At 53.6% G+C, this 27,543-nt stretch overlaps 12 protein-coding genes across 12 annotated transcripts; 4 read left to right on the top strand and 8 right to left on the bottom strand.

Annotated features, from left to right (window-relative positions):
* Positions 1 to 918: 918 nt before the first annotated feature.
* Positions 919 to 2,890, bottom strand: AYO21_04089 (hypothetical protein; the record flags this gene model as incomplete). Its single annotated transcript, XM_022654062.1, has 5 exons — positions 919 to 1,116; positions 1,286 to 1,731; positions 1,781 to 1,800; positions 1,841 to 2,254; positions 2,355 to 2,890. 5 exons carry the CDS (start codon positions 2,888 to 2,890, stop codon positions 919 to 921), a joined length of 1,614 nt encoding a protein of 537 aa, XP_022513577.1.
* Positions 2,891 to 3,591: 701 nt separating this feature from the next.
* On the bottom strand, positions 3,592 to 6,452 carry AYO21_04088 (hypothetical protein; the record flags this gene model as incomplete). The annotated part of the gene is made up of 7 exons (XM_022654061.1): positions 3,592 to 4,672; positions 4,753 to 4,853; positions 4,906 to 5,870; positions 5,924 to 5,960; positions 6,016 to 6,154; positions 6,216 to 6,345; positions 6,425 to 6,452. 7 exons carry the CDS (start codon positions 6,450 to 6,452, stop codon positions 3,592 to 3,594), a joined length of 2,481 nt encoding a protein of 826 aa, XP_022513576.1.
* A 1,302-nt stretch (positions 6,453 to 7,754) lies between these two features.
* Positions 7,755 to 9,233, top strand: AYO21_04087 (hypothetical protein; the record flags this gene model as incomplete). The annotated part of the gene is made up of 1 exon (XM_022654060.1): positions 7,755 to 9,233. The coding sequence occupies one exon, from the start codon at positions 7,755 to 7,757 to the stop codon at positions 9,231 to 9,233; it is 1,479 nt and encodes a 492-aa protein (XP_022513575.1).
* A 911-nt stretch (positions 9,234 to 10,144) lies between these two features.
* Positions 10,145 to 11,084, bottom strand: AYO21_04086 (hypothetical protein; the record flags this gene model as incomplete). The annotated part of the gene is made up of 2 exons (XM_022654059.1): positions 10,145 to 10,601; positions 10,687 to 11,084. The coding sequence occupies 2 exons, from the start codon at positions 11,082 to 11,084 to the stop codon at positions 10,145 to 10,147; spliced, it is 855 nt and encodes a 284-aa protein (XP_022513574.1).
* Positions 11,085 to 12,085: 1,001 nt separating this feature from the next.
* AYO21_04085 (hypothetical protein) lies at positions 12,086 to 13,120 on the top strand (the record flags this gene model as incomplete). The annotated part of the gene is made up of 1 exon (XM_022654058.1): positions 12,086 to 13,120. The coding sequence occupies one exon, from the start codon at positions 12,086 to 12,088 to the stop codon at positions 13,118 to 13,120; it is 1,035 nt and encodes a 344-aa protein (XP_022513573.1).
* Positions 13,121 to 13,461: 341 nt separating this feature from the next.
* Positions 13,462 to 14,842, bottom strand: AYO21_04084 (hypothetical protein; the record flags this gene model as incomplete). Its single annotated transcript, XM_022654057.1, has 2 exons — positions 13,462 to 13,898; positions 13,969 to 14,842. The coding sequence occupies 2 exons, from the start codon at positions 14,840 to 14,842 to the stop codon at positions 13,462 to 13,464; spliced, it is 1,311 nt and encodes a 436-aa protein (XP_022513572.1).
* A 485-nt stretch (positions 14,843 to 15,327) lies between these two features.
* Positions 15,328 to 17,454, top strand: AYO21_04083 (hypothetical protein; the record flags this gene model as incomplete). Its single annotated transcript, XM_022654056.1, has 7 exons — positions 15,328 to 15,388; positions 15,435 to 15,940; positions 15,993 to 16,037; positions 16,089 to 16,161; positions 16,213 to 16,705; positions 16,757 to 16,970; positions 17,032 to 17,454. 7 exons carry the CDS (start codon positions 15,328 to 15,330, stop codon positions 17,452 to 17,454), a joined length of 1,815 nt encoding a protein of 604 aa, XP_022513571.1.
* Positions 17,455 to 17,909: 455 nt separating this feature from the next.
* AYO21_04082 (hypothetical protein) lies at positions 17,910 to 19,058 on the bottom strand (the record flags this gene model as incomplete). The annotated part of the gene is made up of 1 exon (XM_022654055.1): positions 17,910 to 19,058. One exon carries the CDS (start codon positions 19,056 to 19,058, stop codon positions 17,910 to 17,912), a length of 1,149 nt encoding a protein of 382 aa, XP_022513570.1.
* A 643-nt stretch (positions 19,059 to 19,701) lies between these two features.
* AYO21_04081 (hypothetical protein) lies at positions 19,702 to 20,301 on the bottom strand (the record flags this gene model as incomplete). Its single annotated transcript, XM_022654054.1, has 1 exon — positions 19,702 to 20,301. One exon carries the CDS (start codon positions 20,299 to 20,301, stop codon positions 19,702 to 19,704), a length of 600 nt encoding a protein of 199 aa, XP_022513569.1.
* Positions 20,302 to 22,646: 2,345 nt separating this feature from the next.
* Positions 22,647 to 23,078, bottom strand: AYO21_04080 (hypothetical protein; the record flags this gene model as incomplete). The annotated part of the gene is made up of 1 exon (XM_022654053.1): positions 22,647 to 23,078. The coding sequence occupies one exon, from the start codon at positions 23,076 to 23,078 to the stop codon at positions 22,647 to 22,649; it is 432 nt and encodes a 143-aa protein (XP_022513568.1).
* A 371-nt stretch (positions 23,079 to 23,449) lies between these two features.
* Positions 23,450 to 24,828, top strand: AYO21_04079 (hypothetical protein; the record flags this gene model as incomplete). The annotated part of the gene is made up of 2 exons (XM_022654052.1): positions 23,450 to 23,561; positions 23,609 to 24,828. The coding sequence occupies 2 exons, from the start codon at positions 23,450 to 23,452 to the stop codon at positions 24,826 to 24,828; spliced, it is 1,332 nt and encodes a 443-aa protein (XP_022513567.1).
* Positions 24,829 to 25,551: 723 nt separating this feature from the next.
* AYO21_04078 (hypothetical protein) lies at positions 25,552 to 26,535 on the bottom strand (the record flags this gene model as incomplete). The annotated part of the gene is made up of 2 exons (XM_022654051.1): positions 25,552 to 25,620; positions 25,738 to 26,535. The coding sequence occupies 2 exons, from the start codon at positions 26,533 to 26,535 to the stop codon at positions 25,552 to 25,554; spliced, it is 867 nt and encodes a 288-aa protein (XP_022513566.1).
* Between the last annotated feature and the right edge of the window lie 1,008 nt (positions 26,536 to 27,543).

The raw sequence follows: 27,543 nt of genomic DNA, 5'->3' as shown, positions 1-27,543 counted from the left end.
ACTTGGTACAAGTGTTCTAGTACTCAAGAAAAGGGATATCAAATCATATCATGAAATCACCTCTCATGCTCGATGGCCTACATCCCACATCCCGTATCCCGCAATTATAAATTATATAAGACGAAGAAACTTACTTTCAAGGCATGCCGCATGACTGTCTGAGTTGGACCCTTTCGAATTTCTTGGGAGAGATGCCTGATACCTGTTGATTGTCTCACCGTTCTCTCCCTCCCTTGCTGGTTGTGTATTAGGCTCGGTTCGGGTGTGGTGGGATCCCCACCTTTTGCTACCTGGACGGAGGTTACGCGAGAAGGACCGTGCATACATGCATGCACGCATAGCCTCCTCGGCAGGTTAAGGAGGTTTCTGTCGAATCAATGGTGGATTGGAGTTGGAAGTGGAGATGGAGGTGTTTGGGCCTGGATGGCCATCATGGCATCCTCGATCCCAGTATGTCGTCAAATGGATAACATCACGTCTGGCCATATCGGGGAGTGTTGGCTTGACCTGGTGGTCTTCATGATTGCGATTAATGAGTGAATACACAGGGCCGAATTGTTCAAGTTTCGTGGCTCACGCATGACCCTCGCGCTCAACCCCTTGGAGGTAGCATAGGATAGGGACGAATAAAGAAGGAACGCTTCACTTTGATACCTGTCGCAGGAGAATTGTTCTGTGCTCTGCTCTGCTACCAGAAAGCCACCTCCACTGCTCCTGAACCAGAACCAGACATGGAGCCTTTTGTCCCTCGTCCCTGTATCCTGTGGGATCGAATGGTCTGCTTCTTGTCGAGATCAGGACAGATTAGGACAAATCAGATAATATAGCCTCCCCTCCTGTCTGTATCCTTTTCCAATTTTCGTAGTTACAACACTTCCAGCTATACTCAGAGAGACGTCCCACCCTCGCCCGCAGAAACTATAGAACAACGCCTGCCTCCATCTCTGGTGTGTCGGTCTCTGCCCTCTTCGGCGTCCGCCGCCGCAACCGTACCAACAGGCCTTTCTGCGTGGTGAAGAAGAAATTGTACGTCTTCCACGGCTCGTCGGTGGCGCGGTCCAGCTTGAAGTCGCGCAGGAGAGTCGGGATCAGCTTGTGCAGTTCGCTGAGGGAGATCTGATTTCTCGAAAAAAAAAAGAGACAAGTTAGTCGGTCAGCTGTTGTGTGCTCCTTTTCTGAGAAAAGATCTTGTCCCTCTTCATGAATGTTCCCACGTGGGGCGGTGTTGCGTTTGCATAAATAGAACACTGGGTAGGCAGGCGAGAGCGAGAGCGAGGCGACTTACATTCTTCCCAAGACACGTCCTCGTCCCCGCCCCGAAATGGAGCATGCAGCGATCCATCTGGGCCGTGCTGTCCACGAGCCACCGCTCCGGTCGAAACTCGTCGGCGTCCTCTCCAAACACAGACCGGTCGTAGTGCACCACCGCCGCGTTCATCCCGATGCGAGTGCCGCCCCCGGGGATCGGCGTGTCGCCTATCACCAGGCCCTGGGGAGGCACGTCGCGAGGCAGCGTCAGGCCCACGCTCGGATGGAGACGCATGGCTTCTTTGATGCTCGCGCACAGCAGCGGCAGCTTGGTCGCTTGGGAGTAGGCGATCGGGCCGGTGGTGGGGATGGTGCCGTTTGCCGTCGCCTCGTCGATCTCGGACACGACTTGGTCGTAGATTGTGGGATGTGTCATGAGGAAATACAGCGTCGCTCGCATGGCGATTGCTGTCGTGTCGGACCCTGCGAATCTTTTGGTTTGGGGCCCCCAAGAAGAAGAGTCAGTTCTCACCAATTCCAAACTGAGAATACCTGTGGTGTGGAGAGAGAGAGAGATCTCGTGCAAACTCACATGGCAGAATATGACTCCTTGGTCATATCCTTGTCCGAAAAATTGACGTCGGCGCCTTTATTCTGCTGAATGGCAAACATTTGCGCCAGCAGGTCGCGGCGCGGCCCCGGGCCTTTGTCGTCGGCGGCGGCGGCGGCGGCGTTGGGATTCTGCAAAAGCTCCTTTCGCTCCACGACGCATCTCTTGGCCGCGGCCTCGAGGGTGTTCAGGGCCTGAAAAGCCTGACGCACCTTGGGGAACAAAAATGCCGAGATGGCCACGAGTGTCCGCAGGTAGCTGGGGATGACGCTGGTGATGGTGAGAAAGGGCAGGAGCAGATCCAGAGAGGCGATCCAGTTTTCGTGGTCGTGGCCCTCGTTCATGAAGCCGAACATTTTGCCGAAGAAGAGCTCGCCGACGACGTCAAATGCGTACCTGTATCGGCCAGTCCGGTCAGTTAGAGAATGAGACTATTCCCCCCTCTTTACCACGCTTGGGTTTGAGTGTATAGTAGCTGAACAACCAGCGTACGCACATTTGAAGCCACTCCCCCAGGTCCACCACCTCGTCGGCGTCCGCGTACGCGCCCATCCTCTCCATAAACACCTCTGAGCAGTGGTCGATGTACGGCTCCGAGCGGAGGATATTGCTCAGGGAGTAGACGTGGCTGACGATCCTCCTCCGCTCGGCGTGCACCTTTTCGTCGCGCTGGCTGAAGTGGTCCGGGAAGTTCCCGATGTTTGGGTTCTGCCACATGGTGTAGAAGTCGCTCTTGGGAAGCGCCGCCTTCATGGGGTAGATGACGGGGATTGCCCTGGGGTCCGAGCATGCCACCTCGTCCGGTGCGATTCTCACAAAAGGCCCGTACGCCGCGTGCAGCCTCCGCTGCTCGTGTTCCATGTCACCCCGGAGTATGTGCCATGTGATCCAAGCCCGACTGACGCGCGCGAAGAACGGTCCAGGAATGTGTCGCAAGGGGTGGAAGTACGTCGTATAGATGATCCAGCCGGCGGAGTATACAACAAGGGCAATCGCTCCCAGAGACAGATAGCTTTGTGGTAAGAGAAACATCCTGGCGAGTCGAGAACACCACACCCACACTGTAACTTACTCTTTTAGCGGTGTTTAAGGAGGAGGAAACCTCGAAACAAAAGGAATCGAGAGAGATATTGACCCTCTCATGACAGGCGGTGAAGTTGTTTAGAGCTGTGTCTGGCTTGAATAGGGTGTTGCAGTGCCGAAGCACAGCTGCTCGCGAAAGCAGCCATGGAACTTGGTTTCTCGCTCGGCCCGAATCTGCTCTAGGGTAAATGGCTGGATGGGCAACGGGCGCCTTATTCTCCCCAGCACAACCTTCGGCCCGGGAAGGATACTTCATTTACACTTTCAAACCATGCGACACATGTCTTGAAACTCTTTTCAAGAGGTCGGAATGCGCCCAAAGAAACTCTGTAAACTTTGTAAGCTATACGGGGTACTCCTCATCCAAGAGGAAGACAATCAAGACAAGAGAATACTACTATGTAGTCTCCAGCCGGCTAAACCAGGCGAGATCCTAGGTGCTTTGTAGTGTTTATTGAGCGGGTGCTCTTCCTCGAGCAAGAATGTCATGGTATAGCCAGGCCACGGTGTGCATCTCCCCTTCTCCTGGCGGACTGACCAAGAAGGTCGAGTCTGCGCCGTCCCATCTCTATTCATGACGAAGACAGGAATCCCAAAACTTCATCTGTGATTTAGGAACCACTGCCATGGCAGAAGGCAAATCGCCCTAATCACGGTTTCGTGCCGACAAAGTCGTACTGTCTGATGGCTTGCAAGAAGCGGTACACATCCTCACATATAGGGGTACTCTGGACTCTCCCTTCTTCCAGTAGATCCAGGCACGCTTTGGAAGCGTCGTGGAATTCCGTGACGGGGATCAATGCCCCCGTGGGGTGAAGCACACAAGGGATACCCTCCCCTTGCCGTATGACCCGTCCGTGGGGTCCCGTATCCTGCTCGGGATCGTTTAGTGGTATTCGCGGGGCAGACCCGAACTCCAGCTCGTATTCCTGCTGCGCGCGGCTCGGTTGGAGTTTGAATCCGACGCTGTAAGCCCACATGATCAGGGAAACGCGAAATAACGCGACAGGCCACCAGAGCGGCCGCAGGACCGTATACCTCGGACACTGCAAGATTTCCAGGACTTGGCCTACGTGTGCCAGCGCCTTGAGGGAGGATGGCGACCGAAACCATCGTTGGAACTGTGATATCAACGGTTTGGCGCCCGCTGGTCCCTCCCGGCCGGCAAGAAGTTGGATGTCACTGAAACAGATGAGCAACTCCAGCCACACCAGATGGTAAATCAGCTTGCACGCAAGGGTCATCTCAGTCTCGCCGTCAGTCCCGAGGACTCTTTGTCTCAGAATGTACCACTTCACAAGCATGGTTTGCAGTTCTTCCTGCCGGAGGGATGCGAAACTGCTGGTTTCGACATGTGGGTCGTCTGCATAGGACTGTTCTGTACTGACGAATCGATTGCTCTGGACGAACTGGGTGACTTGAGTCTGGATCGCACACAGCAAAAGCCTCAACTGCAATGGGGTGACGTGGCAGTGCCGCTCAAGAAAATCGTGCCGAAGGAACATGCCGTAGAACGCCGCAAGGGATGGCGGGTGTAGTCTCGACATATTTCCTGGACCTTCGAGTAGACGGTAGCTCCGTACCAACGCACTCCATTCTTCTTCCGTCTCGGCGAAGAAGAGTTCATCCGCCGAGGGAATGGGGCTGCGCATATCCGAGAAGTGGATCGTTGGGGATAAACAGTGGAAGAGGCCAATTTCTTGTTCCACAACATACCAGACATATCCCATGCTAGAGGCGGCATGTCAGCGAGTGTGTGGGGTAATAAACCACCTTGTGATAGCAGGAGAAAGGGAGAAGATCTCACATACCGAGTCTTTCGCTCTCTGTTTATCCAGGCTCCCCAATTGGCGAAGATGGCCCCGTCATCAACGGGAGCAGCAGACTTGAAATAGCCTCGGCGGAGAAACGCCTGGATTTGTGTTAGATATTCATTCAAAGCAGCGGCTCAAGCGCTCACCGACCGTTGAAAAGGTGCCCCGAAACGCCTCTGCAAGCTCCGCATGTCTCTTGTTGCCACACCAAGCGCTGAACACCGTCACCAGTAGCGCGGTACTCATGGTCCAAATATCGTTAATTTGATTTTCATCCCTCGTCATTGTCTCGTTGATCATGTTGCGGATGAGGAAGGCTAGCTGGATTGCGAACGATCGGGCCTCCGGCACAGGTATAGTGACGCAGCCAAGGACCATCAGGGTGGAAAAGAAGAGGCCAATGTCGGAATACGCTTCATCTTCGCCCCAGGTGGACTCGAAGAAGGTAGTCGGATGTACCATCGGGTAGAGCAGGGCGAGATTCCGATGATATTCTGCCAGTATTGCTTGGACGGTCTGGAGAGGCGGAAATAGATGCGGAATCTTTCTGACAAGATCTTGATCAAGTGCCTTGGACACCATGACGTGTATCCGAGAAGAAACAGTGTCACGGAGTCCGTTCGCGACCACTGGGCCTAACGTTCGTTTCAAGCCCGGTCTGCCCTCGAGCGTGTTAATCTGTGCCCAACTCTTCGAATCGTGCAAGAAGTCACAAATCCGGATCACTTCAACTGTAGGTCCCTTTTTCAAAGGATGAGAATGGACCCAATCCGCATATGGATCCACAGTACTGTCCGCACTGCTTGGCCCATGTGCTCCATGGGCAGAACCTTGGCCAGGCCCTTGTCCTAGAGCCAGGTCTTCGAGAACAAAGGTCTCGGGAAACCAGAAAAGTTGCGTGAGGTTCTCGTACTCGAACGGATTGTGACAGTCGAGTGAAGTAAAGTCGTTCCAGATAGGTCCATCACTCAGACCAAATGAATTCAGGGGTTGGGTGTCTGCAGGATTTACCAGTGGCTCTGTTGACTGCTGTTGAGATGGGGGTTCTGAGTCCCCGTCTACGGGCACTTGACTGCAAGAATTGTCGCCAGACGGCCTGCTCGTGTCGACACTGTCTATGTCACCGTTAGACGTTACGAGCCTCCCTCTTCATCGCGCATCAGTTTACCTTGGCCATCTGCACATGTCATGTTTTCGTTGGTAGACTGATGAAAACGAGGAGTCAGCGGCTGCACTTGACTATCATGGCGGAATACTTACTCCCCGATCTTGCCAGGCTAAATCTTCTGGTCGGGCGTCGGCCGCCTCGATCTCCTCACGAGCGTCGGTGCTAGTGCCACGATTCTGACGAGCAAGCTCGTGGCCCGGGAGGACACATCGCCGCTTGAGGACATGTGGTCTATCCAACGTACAATGCCTTCCCCGCGCAAGACACTGACCACAAGGGAACTTCCCATCACATTTCGTCTTTGATCGGGAGCAGGCGTCGCAAGCAGCAGAAGCTCGCTTTGACCGGGTTGAAATTCCCTGGCTGGAGGTTGTTGAGGAGGAAGACGCCTTTTCCGGAAACCGGTGGATAGAGGCATGCCTCTTCAGAGCGTCACTAGCACCAACAGAATCAATTTTGAATCCTTCGAAACCAAACTTGGAGAAGTAGTGGGTCACTTACCTTCTGCTGAATGTTTGCGAGCATACATCACAGCGGAATGATCGCAGCTCCGTATCTTCCCCAGAATTCAATCAGCCTTCTCGTCACAGGAACTTGGAGCAAAGCCCTACGCTTGATCATATGTCGCTGTAAGTGCTCTCTCCTAGAGAAGCTCCGCTGACATAAGGTGCAGTGATATCCTGAGCCGGTGGATAACATGAGACTTCGCCCGCAGCAGTCTGGCGCACGGACTGGTTGGTATGGTTATGGATACCTTTCTGCTGAAAATGTGGGTGCACGTTTCGGCGAGCAATCGTCGGCTGGCCCAAGAACTCAAGCAGAGTAACAACGTGAGAAAGGATCAGTTCCAAAAGAACCGGTGGTGCCGGCTGTCCACAGCCTGGCTTGTTGGTAGCTAGGGAGGTACTTAGCTCCTTCAGTCACACTCAAGACCCTTCCCCGGTATCAAAGAACTTCCAGCTGCTGCGTTAGTCTGTAATACCAACAATCTGGCATCAAATTATTCGAGACTGCTGCCAGCGTCGGCGACTTGGCTGCCTCGCAGACATGGTCGAGGCTTAACTTCGGCTCGGTTGTGGTGGGGGTGGAACCGTTCCCCAGCCTTGACCATCTAGTGGGAAGGCATTGATTATGCAGGAAGCTTCTTTGGTCCAGGAACGTGCTTTCTGATAGGACACGAGCCCTTTCCACGTTGCGTTCCTGTAAATTATCGATAGATAGGACTTGACGTTCTGCTGTCTTCTTGGTAACCGTGCACTCGTGCTGGTCCAGTGATTCTAGACGCTGATTGAGGCTTGCAGAGAACTAGCTCCCCAGAGGTGCCGCAGCGGCCAGCCCCTAGGTTCATTCGATGGGCTGTTGGGACGCTGTTCAAGCATGGCTCTGTTTCAGGGCGGGTAGTCCCAGCAGAAGTGGCATTTTCTGTACCAGAGCTGCCCATTGTTTTTCTAGCACACCTCAACACTAGCCTTACAATACCACAACATACGAGTCGTCGAGGCTGAAGAGAATATGTGGCCGAAATCGGAAATCAAGCAAGAAGCTCCTCGGGAGTGGACCGACACGTGATGGTGCTTCCCCGCACCGGCGAATCACCGGTTGCTATCACAGACGTGGCAGCCTCGTGCGGGGAAAGGCTCCCAGTGTCAACAAGGACCGAGCCCGGAGGGACTGCAGATTCCCCAGATCCAACCACGTTACTGATTGTCCCTCTGGTGGTGAGCAGTGACAATCTAGCCATCAGGCCTTGAGAAGTTGGAAAAAAACCCCATCGAGTTGCTGAGGAGTCACACAGATATATTTGGAGCACTACGAACGAACGACAATCAAGATGGGATCCGTGCAGCGTGACTTTACGAGGCTGGTCTATCAGGTCAGCTCCCTGAGAAAAGCATGGTGGAGGACGAATGGCTGTTGTACCAGGAACTACTCCTCCTCGCTCAAGACAGGGACAACAAGGAACAACCGGATACCTTTCTCGCGCTGGGATGTCCAACCGAGTTCGACCAAGCAGAGAGGCGTAGTGGTGTTGCCTCACCGCCATCAAAGCACGCTCAACGTTCCCAGCTCCGAAGCGTTCCAGTTCAATGCACCTTCCAGTCGACCTCTCTCCGATATAACAATCGTGGCTCTCGAACAGGTCATCTCTATGCCTCTTGCAACTCGCCATCTCGCCGATCTCGGCGCTCGAGTCATCAAGATCGAGCGTCCGGGGACTGGGGACTTTGTACGGCACCACGACAAGCGCATCCGTGGGAAGCTCTGCAGTCACTTTGTATGGACGAACCGCAACAAGGAGTCCCTCGCCTTGGATATCAAGAAACCCCAAGACATGGAAGTGCTCCGGAAGCTGGTCTGTGAGAAGGCCGATGTCTTTGTTCAAAACTTGAGGCCCGGCGACGCCGAGAAGATGGGCCTGGGTTACGAAGACATGAAAGCTATGATGAACGCCGCGTTTCCCGGGGAGGCGAGGGGCGACAGGTTGATCTACGCATCGATCAGCGGGTACGGAGGTAACGGTCCTTACGCACATAAGAAAGCGTATGACCTCCTCGTTCAGGCGGAGGCGGGCTTGTTGAGCATCACAGGCACCAAGGATGAGATGGCCAAGGTGGGATGCTCGATAGCGGATATCGCCGCGGGCATCTATGCGTACAGCAGCATTCTGGGAGCGATCATTCAAAGACAGAAGACTGGGAAGGGATGTGTGATTGACGTGTCCATGCTCGAGTCGCTGGTCGAGTGGATGGGGTTCCCCTTGTACTACGCGTTTGAAGGCCAAACAGCCCCCAAGCGAGCTGGGGCTGCTCATGCGAGTATCTATCCATATGGCCCATTCTCAACCGGAATCTCCCCTGATGGCAGCCTGAGTGCCCAGGTCATGCTTGGCGTGCAGAACGAGCGAGAGTGGAAGATCTTGGCAGCGGATGTCCTCGAGCGCGAGGACCTGACCACCAATCCCAAGTTCAAAGACACGGCCTCGCGGAGTGACAATCGCGCCGAGCTCGAGGCCATCATCAGCGGCATCTTTGCCTCGTGGGGCGGCGGCGCCGACGAGGTCGTCAGACGGCTCGAGAAGGCCGGCATCGCCAATGCAAAAGTCAACGACATGCAAGGGGTATGGGAGCACGAGCAGCTCGCCGCGCGCCGACGCTTCGGGCAGGTGGACACTGAGGTTGGCCCGATCCCAGCCTTCTTGCCACCTGGGATGAGCGCCGATGTGGATGCGAGGATGGACCCGATCCCCGCGGTGGGAGAGCACAATGACAAAATCTTGCGGGAGCTTAGCTCCTCCAAGGCAAAGGTGTAGAAGCAGGAAAGCCCTAACCCGCCTAACTTTGCTCACTCACTGGTGGACATTGATTCGCGATTGAGTTATTTAGGCAAAATTTATATTCGCCCGCACTAGGTATCACCTTGTGCAAGTTTCGAGATCCATCTGGGCGGCGCAGGCATATGCTAGCCACTTGTAAGAGTAGACTGCAGCATGGACGGATCTATAAAAGATACATTTTAGCCAGGCACGCCAGGGGAATAATAATCATCTTGTGCGGGCAAGGCGGGCATCGCCTCACCGGAATGCTCCACCACAGATCTATTCTCCGAGTATTTGCGGCCGCGGGGGTTAGGGCCCACGGCCCACGGCCCCAGTAGCAAGGGGAGCGAGTACCTAATTGGTACTCCGTATGCCCACAATGAAACGCAGAGATCCATCTGTGACAAGGAGGAGGACGAGGAGCAGCATTGATTAGATCTTGATTAGTGGTCATAATCACTACCACCTAAACGGCAAAAGGCCCTACCAACTAGTATATAGCTCGAAGCTGGAAAAAGACACAATAGAATCCTTTGTTCCCACAGACAGATAGACAGACCAGACAGACATGACTCCGCACAATCCATACACACGCCCCCATCATCATAAGTCGCCGTTTCACTGCGGTGTCCCAGCAGCTAGCCCAACCCGGTATGTGCAGGGTGGGCCCCCCAACGGCGTCCCAGGCTGAGCCTCTGAGGTTAAGGTGGATATGACCTATATTTTGAGGAATAGAGATGGAGATGCAGAGAGAGAGATGGCCACCGCACTTGGACACTAGACACTAGGATTAGGACTAGATGAAAATCCCTCGAGCTGAGCTTGGACCTCATAACACAATGTTGGTAAGGAAGGGTTGTTTGTAGGTACTGTGGACCAGACAAGGGAGAGGTGGGAAAATAATCTCATTTCGGTACGTGAGCCGTGCCAGGGATCTCGGGCGTGTCGTCGGCAAACTCTGCCTCGCGTCTCTTCACGCGGATCCGGTAGATGATGAAGCCGATGATGCCGGCGATGATGAGGAGGCCTCCCACGCCACCGACCGCGCCGCCCACAATGGCGCCCGTATGGTTGGAACTGGATTTATCCGTCTCTGTCGGAGTAGTCGTCGTCGACGAGAAAGGTGCTGAGGAGGTGGTGGGAGGGGTGGTAACTGGGGTAGGCGGTGTTGTGGTCGGCGGGGGACTGGGTGTTGTCGTTGGCGTCGTCGTCGTCGTCGTTACTGCTGTCGCAGTTTCCGAGGGCGCTGCACTTGCCGTCACAAAGGCCGCGGATGGGCCGCAGCGGTAGGTCGTGTATGAGTTGACCGCGCCGTAGTAGAGGACGATGGTCAAGCATTCGGGATAAAGCGTGTTTCGTCCACTGTACAGAGAGAAGTCGTCGATATCAGCAACCTTCCCATGCTACCGAGGCTTTTTCAAAGGAAAGAGACCGGTAAACAACATACCAGACACCGGTTTGTAGACCCAGGCATCCACTGGTTACACCACAGATGGATGAGCTTTGAGCCACATCGACACAGCTGGTCGTGTAGTAGCAATCGCTGACGAAGTTGCCTTGTGCGTCGACAGAGCAACATCCCATGTAGCCCAGGTCGGCATTGTATGCACAGTATTCACCCGAGGAACATGTCAACGGCGCATCATTGACCAAGGCACATGTGTCGGTCAGGTCTCTCTTCTGCAGTCGGCGGCGATAGACGTTATAGTATGGCGCAGGAGTCGGCACTGGTGACCAGCCACGAGGATCGAGGCCGACAACACCAGTTTCGATGGCTCCAGGATAGTCGAGGGCATACACCAAACCCAGGACATGGAAGAAAAGGGCAACGACAGCAAAGAACATGGCTTGTGCGTGGTTTGGCTGGGTGGTTACTTGCTGTGTGAGTATCTTGTCCTTTGATGCTTATTCTCTTCGCGAGGGAGAAGCTCTTTTCTTTGCCTTCCAATTTCCCCCTCCTTGAATTGATAGAAATTAAAAGGGACTTATTCCTAGAATGTCTCTTCCCTGACCTCGGCCCCTCTTAAGCATTAAACCATCTTCCCACCGGCAGCCTGATGGTGCTCTTGCGGCTGTCGCCACAGTCCCTCACCCAACCCCCCCCTCCTCCCAGTCTGGCTTTTGGTGGCTTTGATGGCATCATGCACAGCCAGAATTTGTGAAAGGTATACGAGATAGCGCCCAATAGTCTCCTGCAGGGGGCCGATTTAGAGCAACTCGACTTCTCAGCTGCCACGCGTGCCATGCTGCTTTTAACGTCTTCTACAATGCGCGATCAGGCTGAGCCTCATCATCATTGGCTGCATATCGATGACCAGGAATTGCCCAGACCGACCTGGCCCCCTTCCCAAGCTGCTTTTGGGCTTTTGGGCTTTTTGGGCTTGTTTGCCTTGCAGGACTAACTGGTCCAGCAGAAACCTCGTCCTCGTGTCTGCACGTTGAGTAACCTGATGATTGTCCCGACTCGAGTGCCTTTTTTCCTGTCCAACTAGCCGACTGAACCCACCCCCCTCCCTGCTTCTCAACAGACAACTGCGCCTGGTTCTGCCTCGTGGTCGGCTGACTCTGTGTCTGCCGAGTCTGCTCTGGCTGCCCAGAAACTCGGAAACGAGAATATTGGCGAGATAACAACCCCTCTTTTCTGAACAAAGTGTGCCCCCCTTTCAGCCTCATCACTCGACCCTTTTCGTTCGGAAGCGATAGGATGGTCCAAGACTGGTAAAAATCGCTCACGCTCTAGTCTAGACTATCATTCGGAGCGAGGGGTTCTATTTCCTTCTTGACCTGAATCTTTGAACCTTTCACCAAAAAAAGAGAGACAAGAGACCAAAAAAAAAGAAAGAACCATGAGCGCGAATCCGTGGTCGGCTATCACGGCCGGCGTCAGTTCGGGCTTGACCTTTGTCTTCAAGATCTGCGAGGTCACCTACGCCCTAAGGGCCGTCGATCAACAGACGAGAGAATACCTCATCACCGCCCAGCACGCCTGGACCAACATCAAGACCTGCCGCGAGCTGCTGAGCCACCAGCAAGATCTGCTGCCGCTGTCAGAGCGCAGGGACTATGAGCGCGTGTTGGAGGAGACAAAGAGGGCGGCCGAGGAGGTCGCCCTCCTCCTCGAGCCCGCACGGGTCGACCAGGACGCCGACTGTCGCATCCACTTCTCGACGCGCGTCATGTGGGTGTTGAGCGACAACTCGAGCGTCACGGCCGCACTGAAGCGGTTGAACATCGTCCACACTACGCTCACCCAGAACATCTCGACGCTGCGGCTTCTGCGGTCGTACGGCACGGCAGGGGGTGATCCCGCCCGTAGCAGGAGAGACAGACCGCCCAGCTACAACACCAGCCAGCTGCTCCAGTGGAAGCACATGAGCAGGTCGACCCCGAAGCCCAGCACAGACAACCTCCGCGCCCGTGCTCTGCGGGAACAGCCTCTCGCACAGGGGACACCAAACCTCGAACCCACGACGCCCACGTCACCACCAATACCACTACCATCACCACAATTACCACAATCACCACCACCGCCCGCACAGTCACCACTTCCAACAATGAGAGAACTCCCCTCAGAGATGCCGGCCGACGTGCCCGCGCAGTTCTTCCGCAACGTCCCAATCCAGAGGAGTCCGATCAGCGAGCCCTGGCCGAGTCCCGTCCGCAGTGAATCGAGCACGCTGGTCGAGGCCCCCTGTGGGGACGAACCAATGGCGCCCTTGAGAGCGACGGCGTCAGCACCGGGTTCGGCGACAGGGACCGGGTCAATAACCGGATCCACACTGGGGGCGGGCGAGTACCAGCCGAGATCATGGCTGGAGCACCAGGCCATGAAGTCCAGTATGCTCCGGGAGCGAAGGGCCAGGGTAGTAAACCGGGTCTGAAGTAGGACCACTTCCAAAACGAGAAGGAGGGGCCCATTCATTTATTATTATTGACTTGATTTAAAAATTCATAGTTTGGAGAGTTTCTCCGGTCTTGTCGGGGGCCGGAGGCGTTCGTTATATGATTGAATGAATGAATGTATGTATGTAGTTGAGGGTTTTGCTTTTTGCCTCCTACAGTACAAGCAAATTTTTTTTTTTTTTTAAAAAAAAAGACACAGACATGAAATGAAACGAAGTGAATGAACCAGCCACTGTTACTTGTCATATTACCTCACGTCAGAAAACTAATTAAAGAAAAAGACATATTTCAATAGATCTCAAAGGAGACGAGAATACCCTCACACGCGCCTCTTGACGAGGAGTTGAATGATCTGGGCGGGCTGGATCTCCCGTCCCATACCGTCATGCGTCTTGACCAGCGACGGCACCGTCACGACCGTGGGCGTCGTCGCGCGCCGCGCCGCCGCGGTGTCCGGCGGAGGCGCGGGCCCCGGGCCCCAGTCGAACCGGAACGTCGCGGGCTGCGCGTACAGCCAGAGCGCCATGCGGACCGCGGTGCGCAGCACTTCGGCCAGGTGCTTGACCTTTTGCTCCGCGTTGTGCGGCTGGCTGAAGGCGGCGAAGCGGTCCGAGAACGCCTGGGCGAGGGTGTATAGGTGGGCGTCCTGGTCTGCCGTTGCGGCGGTGGTAGACTCGGGTACGTCCTTCCCGTCGAATATATCTGGGCGCAGGTGTGCGGTGAGCATGCGCCAGCGAGAGAGGGCTAGGTGGAAGTCTATACTCTTGGTTAGTTTTTTTTTTGTCTGTTGTACAGGACACTTGGAGGGGGGGGGAGGGAGACGTACTGCGGTCATTGGGCTTGGGCGTGGCGAGGAGAAGCATGTTAGACACCTCGTAAGGTAGTAGGCAGTCCGAGGAGTGCGATGGGGTGACCAGCTGCACGGCGTGATAGGCGAGGCAGTGCTTGATGACGGTGACCTTGCGGTGAGATGTCTCCAGCAGAGCACCCAGCGGCATGGGCAACTCGGGGGTTCCAAACCTGGAGAGCTCATTCTGCTCGTCAGCCGTCAGTTGCACGGGCTGCTCGCTGTAGTAGTTGTCGACGTGGAGTTCAATCTGGTCAAACAGAAGCAGAACCCTCTGCTTGACCGTGGCATCGTCGGTTTGCTGCGGGAGGAAAGCGTCGACGTTGACGTCGGGCTGTGCGGCAACGGGAGCAATGTTCGAGCGGACCAGAGACTTGTCTGGGTCTTTGTCACTTCTCAGCGATTTGTGGGCGAGACGGGAATGTGTTTTGTGATGCTTGGACGGAGACTTTGACTGGCGTCGACGTAGGAGAATCATGAGTATCAGGGCGAGAAGAGCACCAAGCGCGGCACAACCAATGGCCACTCCAGCGATCGCTCCGTCAGAAAGGTGGTTTGAAGCCGTCGGCTGTAGGGTTTGTGGAGTGCCTGTCGCCCCGGACGAAGGTGACGGTGAAGCATTCGTAGTTGTGAGAGTGCTTGATGGGATGCTTGCTGTAAGACTTGAGGAGGTGCTCGTAAAGAGAGCTGGTATGTTGTCTGTGTCAGTCTCCGTAGAGGCTGCTGGTGCACTGCTTGCTGAGGGTTCTGAAAAGTCGCTTGGAGAAGTGCTGGTGGTGGTGCTCGATGAGGCTGCATTAGAGGCATTGTCCGAACTTGACGCTTGAGTATCGGGGGAGGGATTGTCAGACATGGCGGCCAACTTTTTGGGTCAATATCTGCGTTCGGGTACGAATCGTGCAAGAAGAGGACGCTCAACCGTTTAATTCATTTGAAATTGTTTTGCCTGGTCAAGGTCCTTCTTCCTTTGCACCGAGCACGGTGAGGCTGGGATTCATGAATACGAGGTGGGTGGGTTCACAGCCCCCATGCACCAAGCAACCATGGCCGCCAGCCTGATCCAGAACAAGCCCACCACCACCTTGTCTCACTGACATTGCATTTTGGACCCATCGACGTGCATGAGAAGGGTGGTCCCCCATTCACTTGCTGCTTTTAAGGATGCCTGTGGACGTACACAGCCTCCGTGCTGGGGTGGCGATAGCTTCTTAGGCTGAGCGAAGAGGAATGAGAGACTAGTTGGACTGCCGTAGGCCTGATTCCCTGAAGAGGCCAACCTATGCCGCCCGAGACTTCTTTGAACTTGCTTGAAAAAAAGAGGTCTCCAGAAAATCAATCATGGCCGGCAACGCCCAACCCGAGCTTGTCATTGGAGTTGACTTTGGCATGTCACAGACAGGTATTTCCAATGGGCCCGACGTAGAACAGCAATTGACTTGATGTAGGCGTGGCATACTGTACGGCACCATGGACAAATCCTTCAACTTTTCAGAGCTGGACTACCATTGCATCCGAGCTTTTCAACAAGGCGCCGTCGCGTCTGGCATATGACCATGGGACCGCGAACATAAAGTCTTGGGGCTTCTTCGCCGACGTCGCGGATAAGACAGTCGACATCAAAGAGTATTTCAAGCTCCATCTCGACCCCGAATATGGAGAATGGAAACTCCTCTCACACCAAGACGCACGGCGTTATTATCTGGACTATATGAGATGTGTGCATGACCATATTGCCCGGTATTTCCAAACTCGATATGCACAATGGGCGACAATGCGAGTCGAGTGGAACTTCAGCGTCCCCACAACTTGGAAGCATGCTGGAATGGTGCGAGACCTTTTAGAGATTCTTAAGCTCGCTGGCTTTGGACGCGATGGCCCGTACCATTCCTCGGTGGTGACGTTGACTGAGGCTGAGGCAGCAGCCGTTTGTGTTGCGAAGCAGATGTTGAAGGTTGGTTTTCATTTCCGCCTGATTCAATTCGATGCTGAAACACCGCGCATAGCGTGACGACGTGATCTTGGTGTGCGATGCAGGTGGAGGCACGACGGTATGGAAGTAACTTGATCGCACTGTGGTCATGCCGCTGACAGTTGAAAAGGACGTGAACATCATGAAAGTAAAGTCTGAGATGGGAGAGACACTCAGACTGGAGCAGTTGCTTCAGGTCGAAGGTCAGTGCTGCAAAGCTGTGTGTCTGCTACTTGGCTGATTTCATTGCAAAGGACGAGAGGTCGGCTCAGCACTCATCGATATCAAGGTACAACAGCATCTTGCCAGTCGCCTGGCCCTGGTTCCGGAGATTTTGCACCCTCCAGAGACAGCCGAGAGAATGATGTTGGGCAGATTCGAGAGATTCAAGTGCAGTTTCGGAAGCCCAGGCATGACGGCTCCAAAGTTGTTCTTGCCAGTGGTTGGGCTCCCCGCGGGCTTGGACTACCCGCAGGCCGGGATCAGAGACTCTCACATGGAGATCGATCAGGATACCATCCAGCACCTTTTTGACGAGCAAGTCGACGGCCTGCTTGAACTGATAGAAGAGCAGCTGCATGCACTCAAGAGAAACCGGCCCGGAGAGCAAGTCTCATATTTGATCATGTCTGGAGGCCTGTCAGCATCTGAATACATCCAGCGCAGGGTTAAGACACATTTTGAGTCCGGAGCAGGAGCCGAGATCCCAAATATACGCGGCCTGCGCATGCTTCTCGCCGAAAACTTGTAAGTTGACCATCATGCCGCTTGCGAATGAAGACTGACGAATATTCACAGGCAGCTTGCCGTGGTCCAAGGACTCGTCAGCTATCGTGCCCAAGAAATAAGCAAAGGTCGTCCACCAATTGAGCAGCGCTGCGCTCCTGTCAGCTATGGCGTCGTTGTCAATCAAAAATACAGTCAACAAAGGCACTTTGGCCAAAGAGTCGTCCGAGATAAAAGAGACGGACAGAGGTGGGCAGTAGACCAGATTGAATGGCTGATCCGAAAGGTGAGTTGCTCCTTATTCTCTTGCTGGAAAAACAACATCGAGTAGACTGACTCGAGCGAAGGGTGACAAAGTCACCGATAATGGCCTCGAGAAGATGTTCAAGGCAAAGTTGAGTCCTGCACAGTACCGAAAACCATGGCAAGCGCAATTCGTGGTGTCGACACGACCTATAGACGCCCTCCCACAGAGCATGGCCGAGAAAGACCATGTGAGGACACTCTGCACGGTGACTGTCGATCTTCAACTGGTCGACCGGCATGTGCGAAACAAGCACTGGTGGAATTTCGGGGAGCGTTATGAGCTTGCCCATTTCCGTCTCAGGCTCATTCCTGGAAGCTTCGATCTGAAATTCCGCCTGCTTAGCGGAGGAAGGCTGGTGAACAGTGAGGATGACCAGGTAAAGGTCGACTGGAGCGGTGGCGGATCCCACCGTCAATCAACCACCAGCAACGACGATCTGGATCAATGGCACACAATGTCCTAGGAGAATTTCATTACTGAAGGAGTCCATGGAGGGTTTTCAGTGCCACGGGACGGATGGGTGTGCTTTCTGTATTATATATCTTTTTCCACTCGATGCTTCTTCCATTTGAAAAGAATGGAGAGGGAGTTGTGGAGGAAAAAGTTTTGAATAGACGACAGCGGTTTAGTATCTATGGTATTTCCGAAAATGGTTAGCCAGAACATGCCCTGGAGCTAGTCGCATTGATGGTTGGCCAGATCCTCCGGATATACTAGCATAGACCGGCCAAATGTCTCGTAGAGGTATCAAAGGCAATGAAAGGCAATGCACAGTACTGATCAGATCCAAAAGTGGCTGCAGATTAGATTCTGGGTCGAAGGAGTCGTGAAAGAGTAGGCAGTGAGGACGAACCTATGGCAAGCTTACTTTAGTTTCCGTCCTTGTCACCGTGCTTGTTTCCCAGGAACACCATCAGATCACTCATCCATCTGCCATTGATACCGCAACTCTTCTTCTCTCCCTCTCTTGGAACGGGCCTGGAACCATTCTTTTTCAAAACCATTACTTCGATCGACCCCATCCCACCGCCAGCCCGGGAGGATTCCATACCGATTCGGGGCGGCTGGAGGACCTGTATAAACCTTCTTCCTCACTGCCACCCTCCCAGAATTTTTCGTTGATACAGCGCGGTCCGTTGCGGCTTCTTCCGCTTGTTGTTGTGCCATGTATTCGGCCATAGGGTCATCCCACCTGATTTTAGCACGTAGCTCATCGTTCATCGCTTCATCGTCCACGCCCCGGGCTAGACTCAAGAACTTCGCTTCCTCCAATTCTTTCCTACGTTCTTCCCGCTCCCGCCGCTGCACATCACCCATGGCATCCTCCTTTGCTTTCCTTTCGGCTCGCGCCTTCTCCTCCGCTGCCGCTCGAGCTTCTGCTCGCTTCAGGCTGATGTCGATGCGTCGGCCGGTGGCGTCACGGTAGATGGTTTCCTCCTCCTTAACTGATCGATCCTTGTGTTTCCTTGATTTGGTCCTCGAATTGAGTGATTCGAGTTCCTTTTGCTTTTCACGCTCTTCCTTCTCGACTAGGGCGGCGGTGTCCGCAGCAGTCTGGAGACCGGCCCGAATGCCAGACTGCATGCGAGGGCCGCCGTCTTTCTCTTCAACAATCGTAGGAGCGTCTTCATCCTCGATCTCCTGGCGGCGCAGTCGAGACTCTTCCGCAGCTTCAGCAAGGATCCTGTCTGCTTCCTGGTCCTCATCCCTATTTCCCGACGTCAAGGAAGTCGTCGAAGCTGCAGTCGCGACAACCTTCCAGCTTCCTCCACCTTTCTTTTTCCTGAACTCTGCAGACTTGACGCCAGCTTCAAATATTGGTACATCTCCATCTTCTTCATCCTCGCCCAACTTTCCTCGTGAAGCGGTGCCTCGAAGGGACAGGGGTTCGTCATCGTCTGCGATTACCAGTCCACCTTCAACGGATTCATCCTTATTCTTGCGGCGCTTTTTCTTTGGGCGAGTCGAGTCTTGGAAATCTGACGATTCAGGTTGGGAAGGAGAGCGGGACGTGGAAGCTGTGAGATAGTTCTTCGCTAGGTATGCGGCAAGATTTGCACTGGGCATTATGCCGGAGACTTTGCTTCGCAGTGTTCTTCTGGTTCGCGCACTCTACCAGGATCTGGTTATTGGGCGCCGGCGTGGCTGTGAGCGCAGGTACATAAAGAGACAGTTGCGATAATATTAGAGTGATTTCTCCCCCATGTTTGTGACATTTGTTAGGTTTGCACGGGTTGCTAGTTTCAAAAGACGTCATTGTTGTTTGGGGTTGAACGCGTCACATGCTACCCATATTCAGAACCTGATGGGAGGTTGGGTGAGACCAAGTGCTCTGACGATAAGACAGGTTGCCTGGATTTCTAATGCTAAGTATTGCTTAATCCTCCATTGCTCCCTATTCCCAGCTGTGGTTTGATAATCAAACGCCAATAACAACGTAGGAACACTCATCAATAATTGGTAGTGTTTCTCCTCTCCAAGGTCATTCATATCCTCAAGAAGCGCCGTGTAGTACCCGTGATGATAGCTCTATTGATACAGCCTCGCTTCCCTAATGAGTCCTTGGGGTATCTCTGATGAAACGAAAACATACAAACAACAGCAACTCGGTTGCCCTGTTTGAGAATCATTATAAGTGTGAAAAGCAACTGACAACGCCGGTCCCAGGTCTGCTCCAACCTCACAGAGAGTTGTGCACAAGATCGGGAGTTCACTTCAAGTGAGAGTAGTGGACGAGCTCGAAATCGTCGTCATCGTCCTCTGTAGAAACCTCGGCCATCTCCTTGTCGTCAATGACGTTGTATTCCGCACTGATCAGTTTCTCGGTCTCGTTGTTCTCGAATCGTCGGACAGCTTGGATGATAGCCTGGCTGAGAATATCTCCACTGGCTCGTGGGCCAGTGGCGTGGTCATAGCTGTACATGAAGTCTCCTTCAGCTGGAACAGGGGCCTCAGACGCGTCTAGGACTTCCTCCTCTTCAGAGGTGTCGGAGACATGAGCCAAAGGGCCATCCATGGCATCGACCACTTCATTGCGGAAAGCCTTGCGAGCCAAGGTCGCGGCGTGGCCGCTCAGCTTGTTCTGGAGGTTATGCTTGTATTTGGCCTCTGACCGACCGACCCTCCGATCTTGATCTCGGCGATTTGGCCTGCCCATGCATTTGCGGCAATTGTCTTCAGGATATGTGTGCTTGTGGCAGTGATGGTCCGGAGCCTCTTGAGCCCCTCTTGCCCACTTCTTGTTGTGGTTCTTTTCACGGAGGTACGGTTTGGCTTCGCTACGAAGGTCGTTGTTAGGCGAGGCAGACATGATATAGGCTTGGGGTGGACTTGGAAGGTAGTGGAGCTTAGTGTAGGTTGAGATAAGAGAAGTGTTGATGCGTGCTGTACTGGAGAAGGGCCGTAGGTTTCGTGGAGGTGGAAGGATGCAAAAGAGGGACGGCACCTAGTCAGGTCCCAACTGAGCCAAAGAATGACGCGTGCAGAGATGACTGCAGGTGGAAGGAACAAAGGAGAGAGGTCGCAGGGGATGAGTACTATGTACTGGGCAAGTGTGGCCGATGACGAGGCAATAGGACAAAGAAGTGAGTAACAACCAAGAAGGTGTTACAGAGATGAAAGACGAGAGAGGGAGAGGGAAGCTCGGGAGATAAGGAGAGTGCTGTGCTATTTGAATCGGACGTGTGAGTCGGAGGGCTGAGGATGATGAGGGAGCGAGGATGGAGGATGTTTTGTCACACGCAGTCACCACTGGCTCAGAAGCTGGCACGCGGGGCGGTTAGGGACCGAGATGATGGGTTTCTGACTCCCACCCAAAGCTTGGTCCTCATAGATATGAGGGCTGTACCGAGTACGCGATGTGCTATCTCTGCCTCAGGTGTTGATTTGAGATGTGGAGGCGATGAGCAGGCGATAGTCGTGATGTGAAGAGGGGCTGATGTATGAACATGCCAGTGGATGCTTGACCCTTTGAGGCCGGACGCGGGATGCTGGACTGGCAGTTGAACGGGGATCATGCATGTGGTCAAGGAACAAGCATGGGATTGGAGTCATTTGGCAACGCCACCAGGTGCTAAAAACAATCTCAGGCAGCGATTTGACGAACCAGGAAGCATGTTATTATTCGGTGGCTTGGGAGGGGGAAGTTTCGGGAGCTTGAGCACAAGGACGGAGATCCAAGATACCGAGGGATGGAGGAGGGGGAAGCGTGGGAGGCACTGTTGGGGAGGGAAGGGGGACGCCCAAAACAAAGACAACAACTCCCAACCACAAAGGCCGAGAGGTGTACCGAGAAGGGTGCAAAGCACTCACAGTCTAGTCCTTGGGACCTGCGCGTGCGTAGGTGTGTCATTACCTGCTTGCACTCCCGGGCGCCCCCCCTCCCTGGCCACCGTGCCCATGACGCCTGGACAGAAGCCTCACCATGAGCTGCCGCTCCTTGTTTACCTCAGGCCATGTGATGCATTCTCACAGCCACTATGAGTCTATGGTGCTCATGTTTGGTACAACCTTCGCAAAATGCATCACCTCTTGTTTCCAACCTCTTGTCCTTGACACGGATCAACATCAATCTACCATGATGACGGCACTGGCTATGACTCCCGTGCCAATGACTAAAGTTACTCTCCAGCCGTCGTATCGCTGCCCTCTGTCATTCCCGTGCATGGCTGGCTGGTCATACACCCAGTTCAAACCCAAATTATCTCTACAGCCGAGGAGGTCTCCAATAATAAATCAGTTCTTATTACTGTAAACAGTGAGTGAGTAGCGTCTCAACTTTTAGTCTGCGGGAAATTGCTGAGTGCTTGGTAAAATCCCCCACGCCGTGTTGTGACGCGTAGAGGAGCGAGTCTTGCTCCTTGACTTCTGCCAGCACTGTATTAATGCGCTCGCCAGCCTGAATTTGCCGCCGACAAACACCAACACAACTGTATCCAACATGGCATTCTCCACATCCAAGCTACCTTCCTAACGCCGGCTTTATTCCTCAACCTTGATTCATTCCACAGTCGAAGAGGATGGCAGTTGCCCAGGAATGGTAGAAATAGGCCTCATGGAATTCAAAGGCCGCGGCGATAACATAGGGAGAACAGCCCGGACAGTGACCCGTCACACTTATCGAGCTTGCCGCACCTCGTATGCTATGCTCCTCTCACAATCTGCGAAGGGTGTATCACTCCAAACTCTTTCCGCGGCCTTGCGCAAACATTGATCCTTCCGGTGTCGCAGGCAGACTAAAGATCTCCCTGTAGATGGGCGGTTCAACAGGTACAAAGCAACCCTAGATGTTCCGGATATCTTCAGAGCATAGCGCTTCAAGAAGGCGTCAAAATCGTATGGATAGTAGGTATCCTCATGTAGTGCAAATATCAAGGTTGTACAGTGGGCTTAAAGTAGCGCTGCATGAATCGACAGATGCTTCAGATATGTGCATGTTTCGACAACAAGGATTCAATGTTCGGAGGTTAGTCGACAACCCGGGGGTTCTCGACAGCGGGTCGAGCTGTGAAAGGACAAGCAACGGGAGATACACAATACTCCCCCAAGGTACTGGCTGAGGAGCGGACGCGGTGTTGTGGGATGTCTCTCCAGTTATCAAGAGACAGATGCGCTATGCTCTTTCCACGGCTGAACTCCTGTTCGCTTTCACGCGCGCTACCGGCTCTGCATATCATCATCGCTCTCTTCATCTGGGAGTCTTGTCGGAAACCAACCATATTTCCCAAAATCGACCGTCATTTCCTCAATGCCCCTGGCTAGATTGACTTCCACACCCTCCGCACGCAATTTTTCTGCCTGTCTATTTGCCGCAGCTCCATCATCGCCGCGCGGGCTGATGCCGCCCTTGGAATTCACAACCCTCTGCCAGGGGACATTCTGATCGTGGAAGAAGTATTGGTCTGGATTGGCACGATCGAACGTGGGGAGGTGTTTGAGACATACGCCAACCTGTCTTGCACGTTTGGGGAAGTCGAGGAGCAGGGCAATGTGTCCGTAGCTGGTGACTTTGCCATGGGGAATCTGCTGGATGGCTGAGTATACAGCTTCGTACCACCACTGGGCCTCCTCCGATTTCTCTCGAGGCATGACTGTATAGGGAGAGTTCGACAGTAATTGTAGGGGTGGGCGTTGGACGAACGAATCAAAGCTTCTTTTGAGTGGATGGGACTTGGAAATCCGAGATGCGAGAGGGGGATGCCGCTTGCATGGATCCAGGACCCTTGCCAATCAGGCTTGTCCAGGCTAGCAAACATCCCGCTGCGCTGCGCTTGCGGTGTGATGCTTTTGTTTATTTTCCCTCTTCGGGAGCGCATATGTTTGGCCTACCAAAATAAATCTCTAGAATCGAAGTCTGTGTTGTGTTGCCTCCCACTTCCCAGTGGTACTGGCAGAATCATCTGACCACCTCTGATCACCTCTATTTTGGCCTCGCACTCTCCTGCCTCTTTCCCTCTAAAATGGCTTTTCGCGGTACAGAAAGTTTCATGGATTTTGAATGGCAAGGCCACGGTCCTCTTGATCCCACCTCTCCCTACCACAAACGTGTTGTCGAGATGCAGGCCAAAAAGCGTAAGGTGCGCTGTCCTCTCTCGGTGTTGCTGTACTGATGGTAGCAGGAACTCATAGCGAGTTCGGGTCTCCTGAGAAACCAGCAATGCCAGCGCTCCGCGAACCCAACAACCAGCCCTTTTTCTTCTCAGACGCTCCGGCGCCGCCACCTGAGTCGTCCCCCTTTCGAAATCCCTCCTTCACAACCCCGCGAAAACCATTCGACATTGACTTTTCATCCCCTCCTGAGAATTCCTCGCCTCTGGCAGCGACCGAGAATGAGGACACCCCAGATGCAACTCCGCTTCCCATCGAGTTCAAAAGCAGCCCCTCAAGAACGGAGAACAAGCGAAACTCATTGTTTGGATTGTACGGCAGATTTGCACCAAGCCCGGGGAGAGGAGAGATCAGGAAACCTACGAGTGATGCTGTCGCGAGACGAATCCACAAGAAGCGCCGGCGCGCTCAGCAATTTGACAGACAACTGGTGGTCGGGAGAAAGGGCTCTTTAGACGATAGTGACGACGAGAGTGCCCCCAGTCCGACCGAACCAGAGTCTAAAAAGCCGCCCGTGGAAGAAGTAGGATGGATCACTGGCCTGTTCACCTTCATCCACACATATCCTGACGCACCTTCTATAATCGCCAAATACCTTCAAGTTTTCTTCAATGCCGCAATCCTCGGCGGTTGTCTATATATGTTTTGGGCATTCTACGCTACAATCCAAGCAGATGTGGACCGTGCCAGCGAGGATGCGATGGCCGAAGTGCTGGCGGAAATGGCGGCCTGCTCCAAGAACTTCATCGAAAATCGATGTGCCGCCGATACCCGGCTACCAGCCTTGGAAGCTGTGTGCAGCAATTGGGAGTTGTGCATGAAGCGGGATCCTAGTGCTGTGAAACGGGCGAGATTGAGTGCACATACATTCGCCGAAATCTTTAATAGCTTTGTCGAGCCCATCAGCTTAAAAACCATGATCTTCACCATCACACTGGTTGTGGTGGGCTTGGTGGTCAACAATGCGACATTTACCCTATATCGACGACAACAAGAGAACCAAAATATCTATCGAGCGCCCTCTGGAGCTTACGTGCATCCTCATCAACATTCTGCACACATGGGGCAATTTACACTCCCTCCGGCTGCATCGTATGCACAACAGCCTTATGTGGGCTGGCACGGCGACCCTGGTTTCGTCGGGCAGCAACAGCTGGAATATCCTCGGAGCCCTAGCAAAGAGCATCGAGCACGAAGCAGAAGTCCAGAGAAGAAGAGAATCCAAATTTGAAAGTGTACAACTGTTTCGACGAGTCACGGATTGGTGTTTGGATATTGGATATTGTCTAGCGATGGGGGTGTTGGATGGCGATCTGCTGATTGTGGACGGAAAGTGAACAAGGGAATAAGTTGCGCAGCAAGCATAGTGCCGACGCTTCGAGGAAAGTTCTCTTTCCCTGGGTGTTGAGTTGAGGAAGCGGACTGGCGGAGAAGAGTGTGGGCAACATTGCGTGCCCTGCTTGGATTTTCTTTGATGCTGATCAAAACGCGGACTATTGACACATGACTGGTTGGATTTGAGCCGTGAGGTCTCACCAAACGACTGGCCTCCTTTACCCGATAAAACCCTCACGCATCACGTTCTGAGTTTGTGCTTCATTATCCTTGTTCTTGTCGATGATGAAAGCGCAAGCTCTTCGGGGGTCACGACTCGATGCGATAGCCGTGTTATGTCGTTGTACGACTCATTCCTGCGTGGCAAATACGAACCTATCGTGATTGTGGAAACCAGCAAGCCACAGCTTAGCTCTGTACATATATACATATACATATGCATACGCGTACTCTGTCTGTCTGCCAGGGTTTCGTTCCCTGGGCCCTCTTTATTCATTGAAGCATTTAAGACCTTTGTAGCAGCTTGTCCTTAAAACCTAGCATCTAGCACCCAACCCTCTCCACAAAGACGGACATTTCTCGCTTCGTGTATCCCTTCTCCTTCCTCGGCCACTGGATATCAGTCTTTCTTGCTGGATTGAGCCTTGAGCAATTTGGCAAAGGGGAACAAGGATGCCATCAACATGTCCTGATGAAATCATATCCCATCGCCGTCAGTAAGTATGTAGTCAAATTTGAAAACAACGATGAAGACAAAAACAATTGATTGAAACAAATATGGGAACAAGGATGGGAAGAGACTCACCATTAGGAAATCCGGCAACAGCCATGCAGCGAAGCGAGCAGACGCCGCTCCTCCACCGACCCAGTATTTCCCCGTCCTGCCTTTGTTGACCTGCGCGACGACTTTGTTGCCAAACTCCTCGGCCGTGATGCCGTCCTTTTGCAGTCTGCCGTCGCACAGCTCTTCAACGTACCCCTGCAGCCCGCGGTAGTACGAAGTCTCGGGGATTTTGGGGGGTGTCATGTTGACGAAGCCGTTGGATTTGACGGCCGAGGTCACCAGCGTCAGGGTGCGGACGCCCAGGGGCGCGAGCTCGAGACGCCACGTTTCGCTGCCGAGGAGGGCCGCGGCCTTGGAGCTGTTGTAGATGCTGCCAAAGGCGCCGAAGGGGACGACGCCGCTCACCGAGGTGTTGTTCACGACGCAGCCCCGGGCCTTGATCAGCAGCGGCGCGAACGCCTGGATCATGGCCAGCACGGCCCAGTAGTTGATGTCAAACAGCTTCTTGGCCTCGGTGATCGACGTGTCCAACGCCGGCATCACCATTACCTGGCCGCTGTTGTTGACTAGGACATCGAGCGTGCCGCCAGTGACGGCGGAGACGCTTTCGACAGCGGCGGCGATCGATTCGGAAGACACGACGTCGAGAGTCAGGACCGAGACGTTTGGCGCTTGAGCGAGCGACTGTGAGATCTTGGAAGGTGTTCGTGCCGTCGCGAAGACGTGATAGCCATTATCATGGAAGGCCTTAGCCAAACCTCCACCGATTCCACCGGCAGAGCAGCCGGTGATGAGGACTGACTTGAGACCTAGAGCCATGAGAGGAGCAAAGACAGGAAATTGCGTAGCTTGATGCTCTCCAGAGTTTCGATTCCGTTAATGATGAAGGTCGTTCCCGTCTCAGACCAGACAGAGTAGAGCGAGGATGGTGCCATGCTAACAGTGGGAGTAGCATTACCTTTATACCTGGTGATATGGAGTCCGCGGTCAAAAACAAAGCCGGTCGCCCGTTAAAAGCACTCGTAACTCCGCGAGCATTGGACAACTGACTCGATAGTGGTTGGAATGCTTCAAGCCTTGTAGACCCTGCGGACTATTTCCTAAATGGGAAAACAATCGATATCTTGGCGGCCAAGAGTGGACGTATTCGAGGTACCGGTGGGACTTAAGGCACTGCAACTCCACCCACTCGCACTTCGACGCTCACTCTCGGCGATGGATCAGTGTGCCCATCCAGTCTCCCGTCGCACCTTTCCGGGTTCGTCTTCTAGACCTCAAGTCATCATTGACAACGCCACCATTATTCCCATCTTTTGACGGCTGTGCATACGTGGATGATCCTGTAGAAGTATCAACTTATCCGAATCGCATTGGTCATTGATGAACCTCAAGGTGTCTAAAATTTGAGAGATGCTCAATATCAACTGGTCAATGCTGTTCGATAGCGAGGCTGCGTAGCTGAAGTGCGTACTGGGGCTAATACTCGCTTCCCATACGAAGTTGCTTCGACCTCAGTATTACGAAACACTCCCCCGTCTCGAACCACAGCTCAGGACACTCGTTTCTGGTCCAGCTCCACGGCGAGCTCTCTGGCGGACTTGAATGCCTGAGTCCAATATTTGTCAATAATATGGCCTAACCATGTATCTCTGGTTGACGGAAGACTGTCTCGTGGTGGACAAGAGTACAAGTCCTCAGGTTCTTTCCGATTTAGGGTCATATCGAATTTGCGTCTGACAGCGGCGATGACTTCATACATGACTTTGCCAAACTGTCTAATATCGGTCAAAATCGAGAAGCCAAGATCGTCAGTGCCCTCTAGATCCC

Source organism: Fonsecaea monophora, assembly GCF_001642475.1.
Source record: "Fonsecaea monophora strain CBS 269.37 chromosome Unknown Scaff22, whole genome shotgun sequence".
Classification (NCBI taxonomy): domain Eukaryota; kingdom Fungi; phylum Ascomycota; class Eurotiomycetes; order Chaetothyriales; family Herpotrichiellaceae; genus Fonsecaea; species Fonsecaea monophora.
This window is presented reverse-complemented; position numbering and strand designations above follow the sequence as displayed.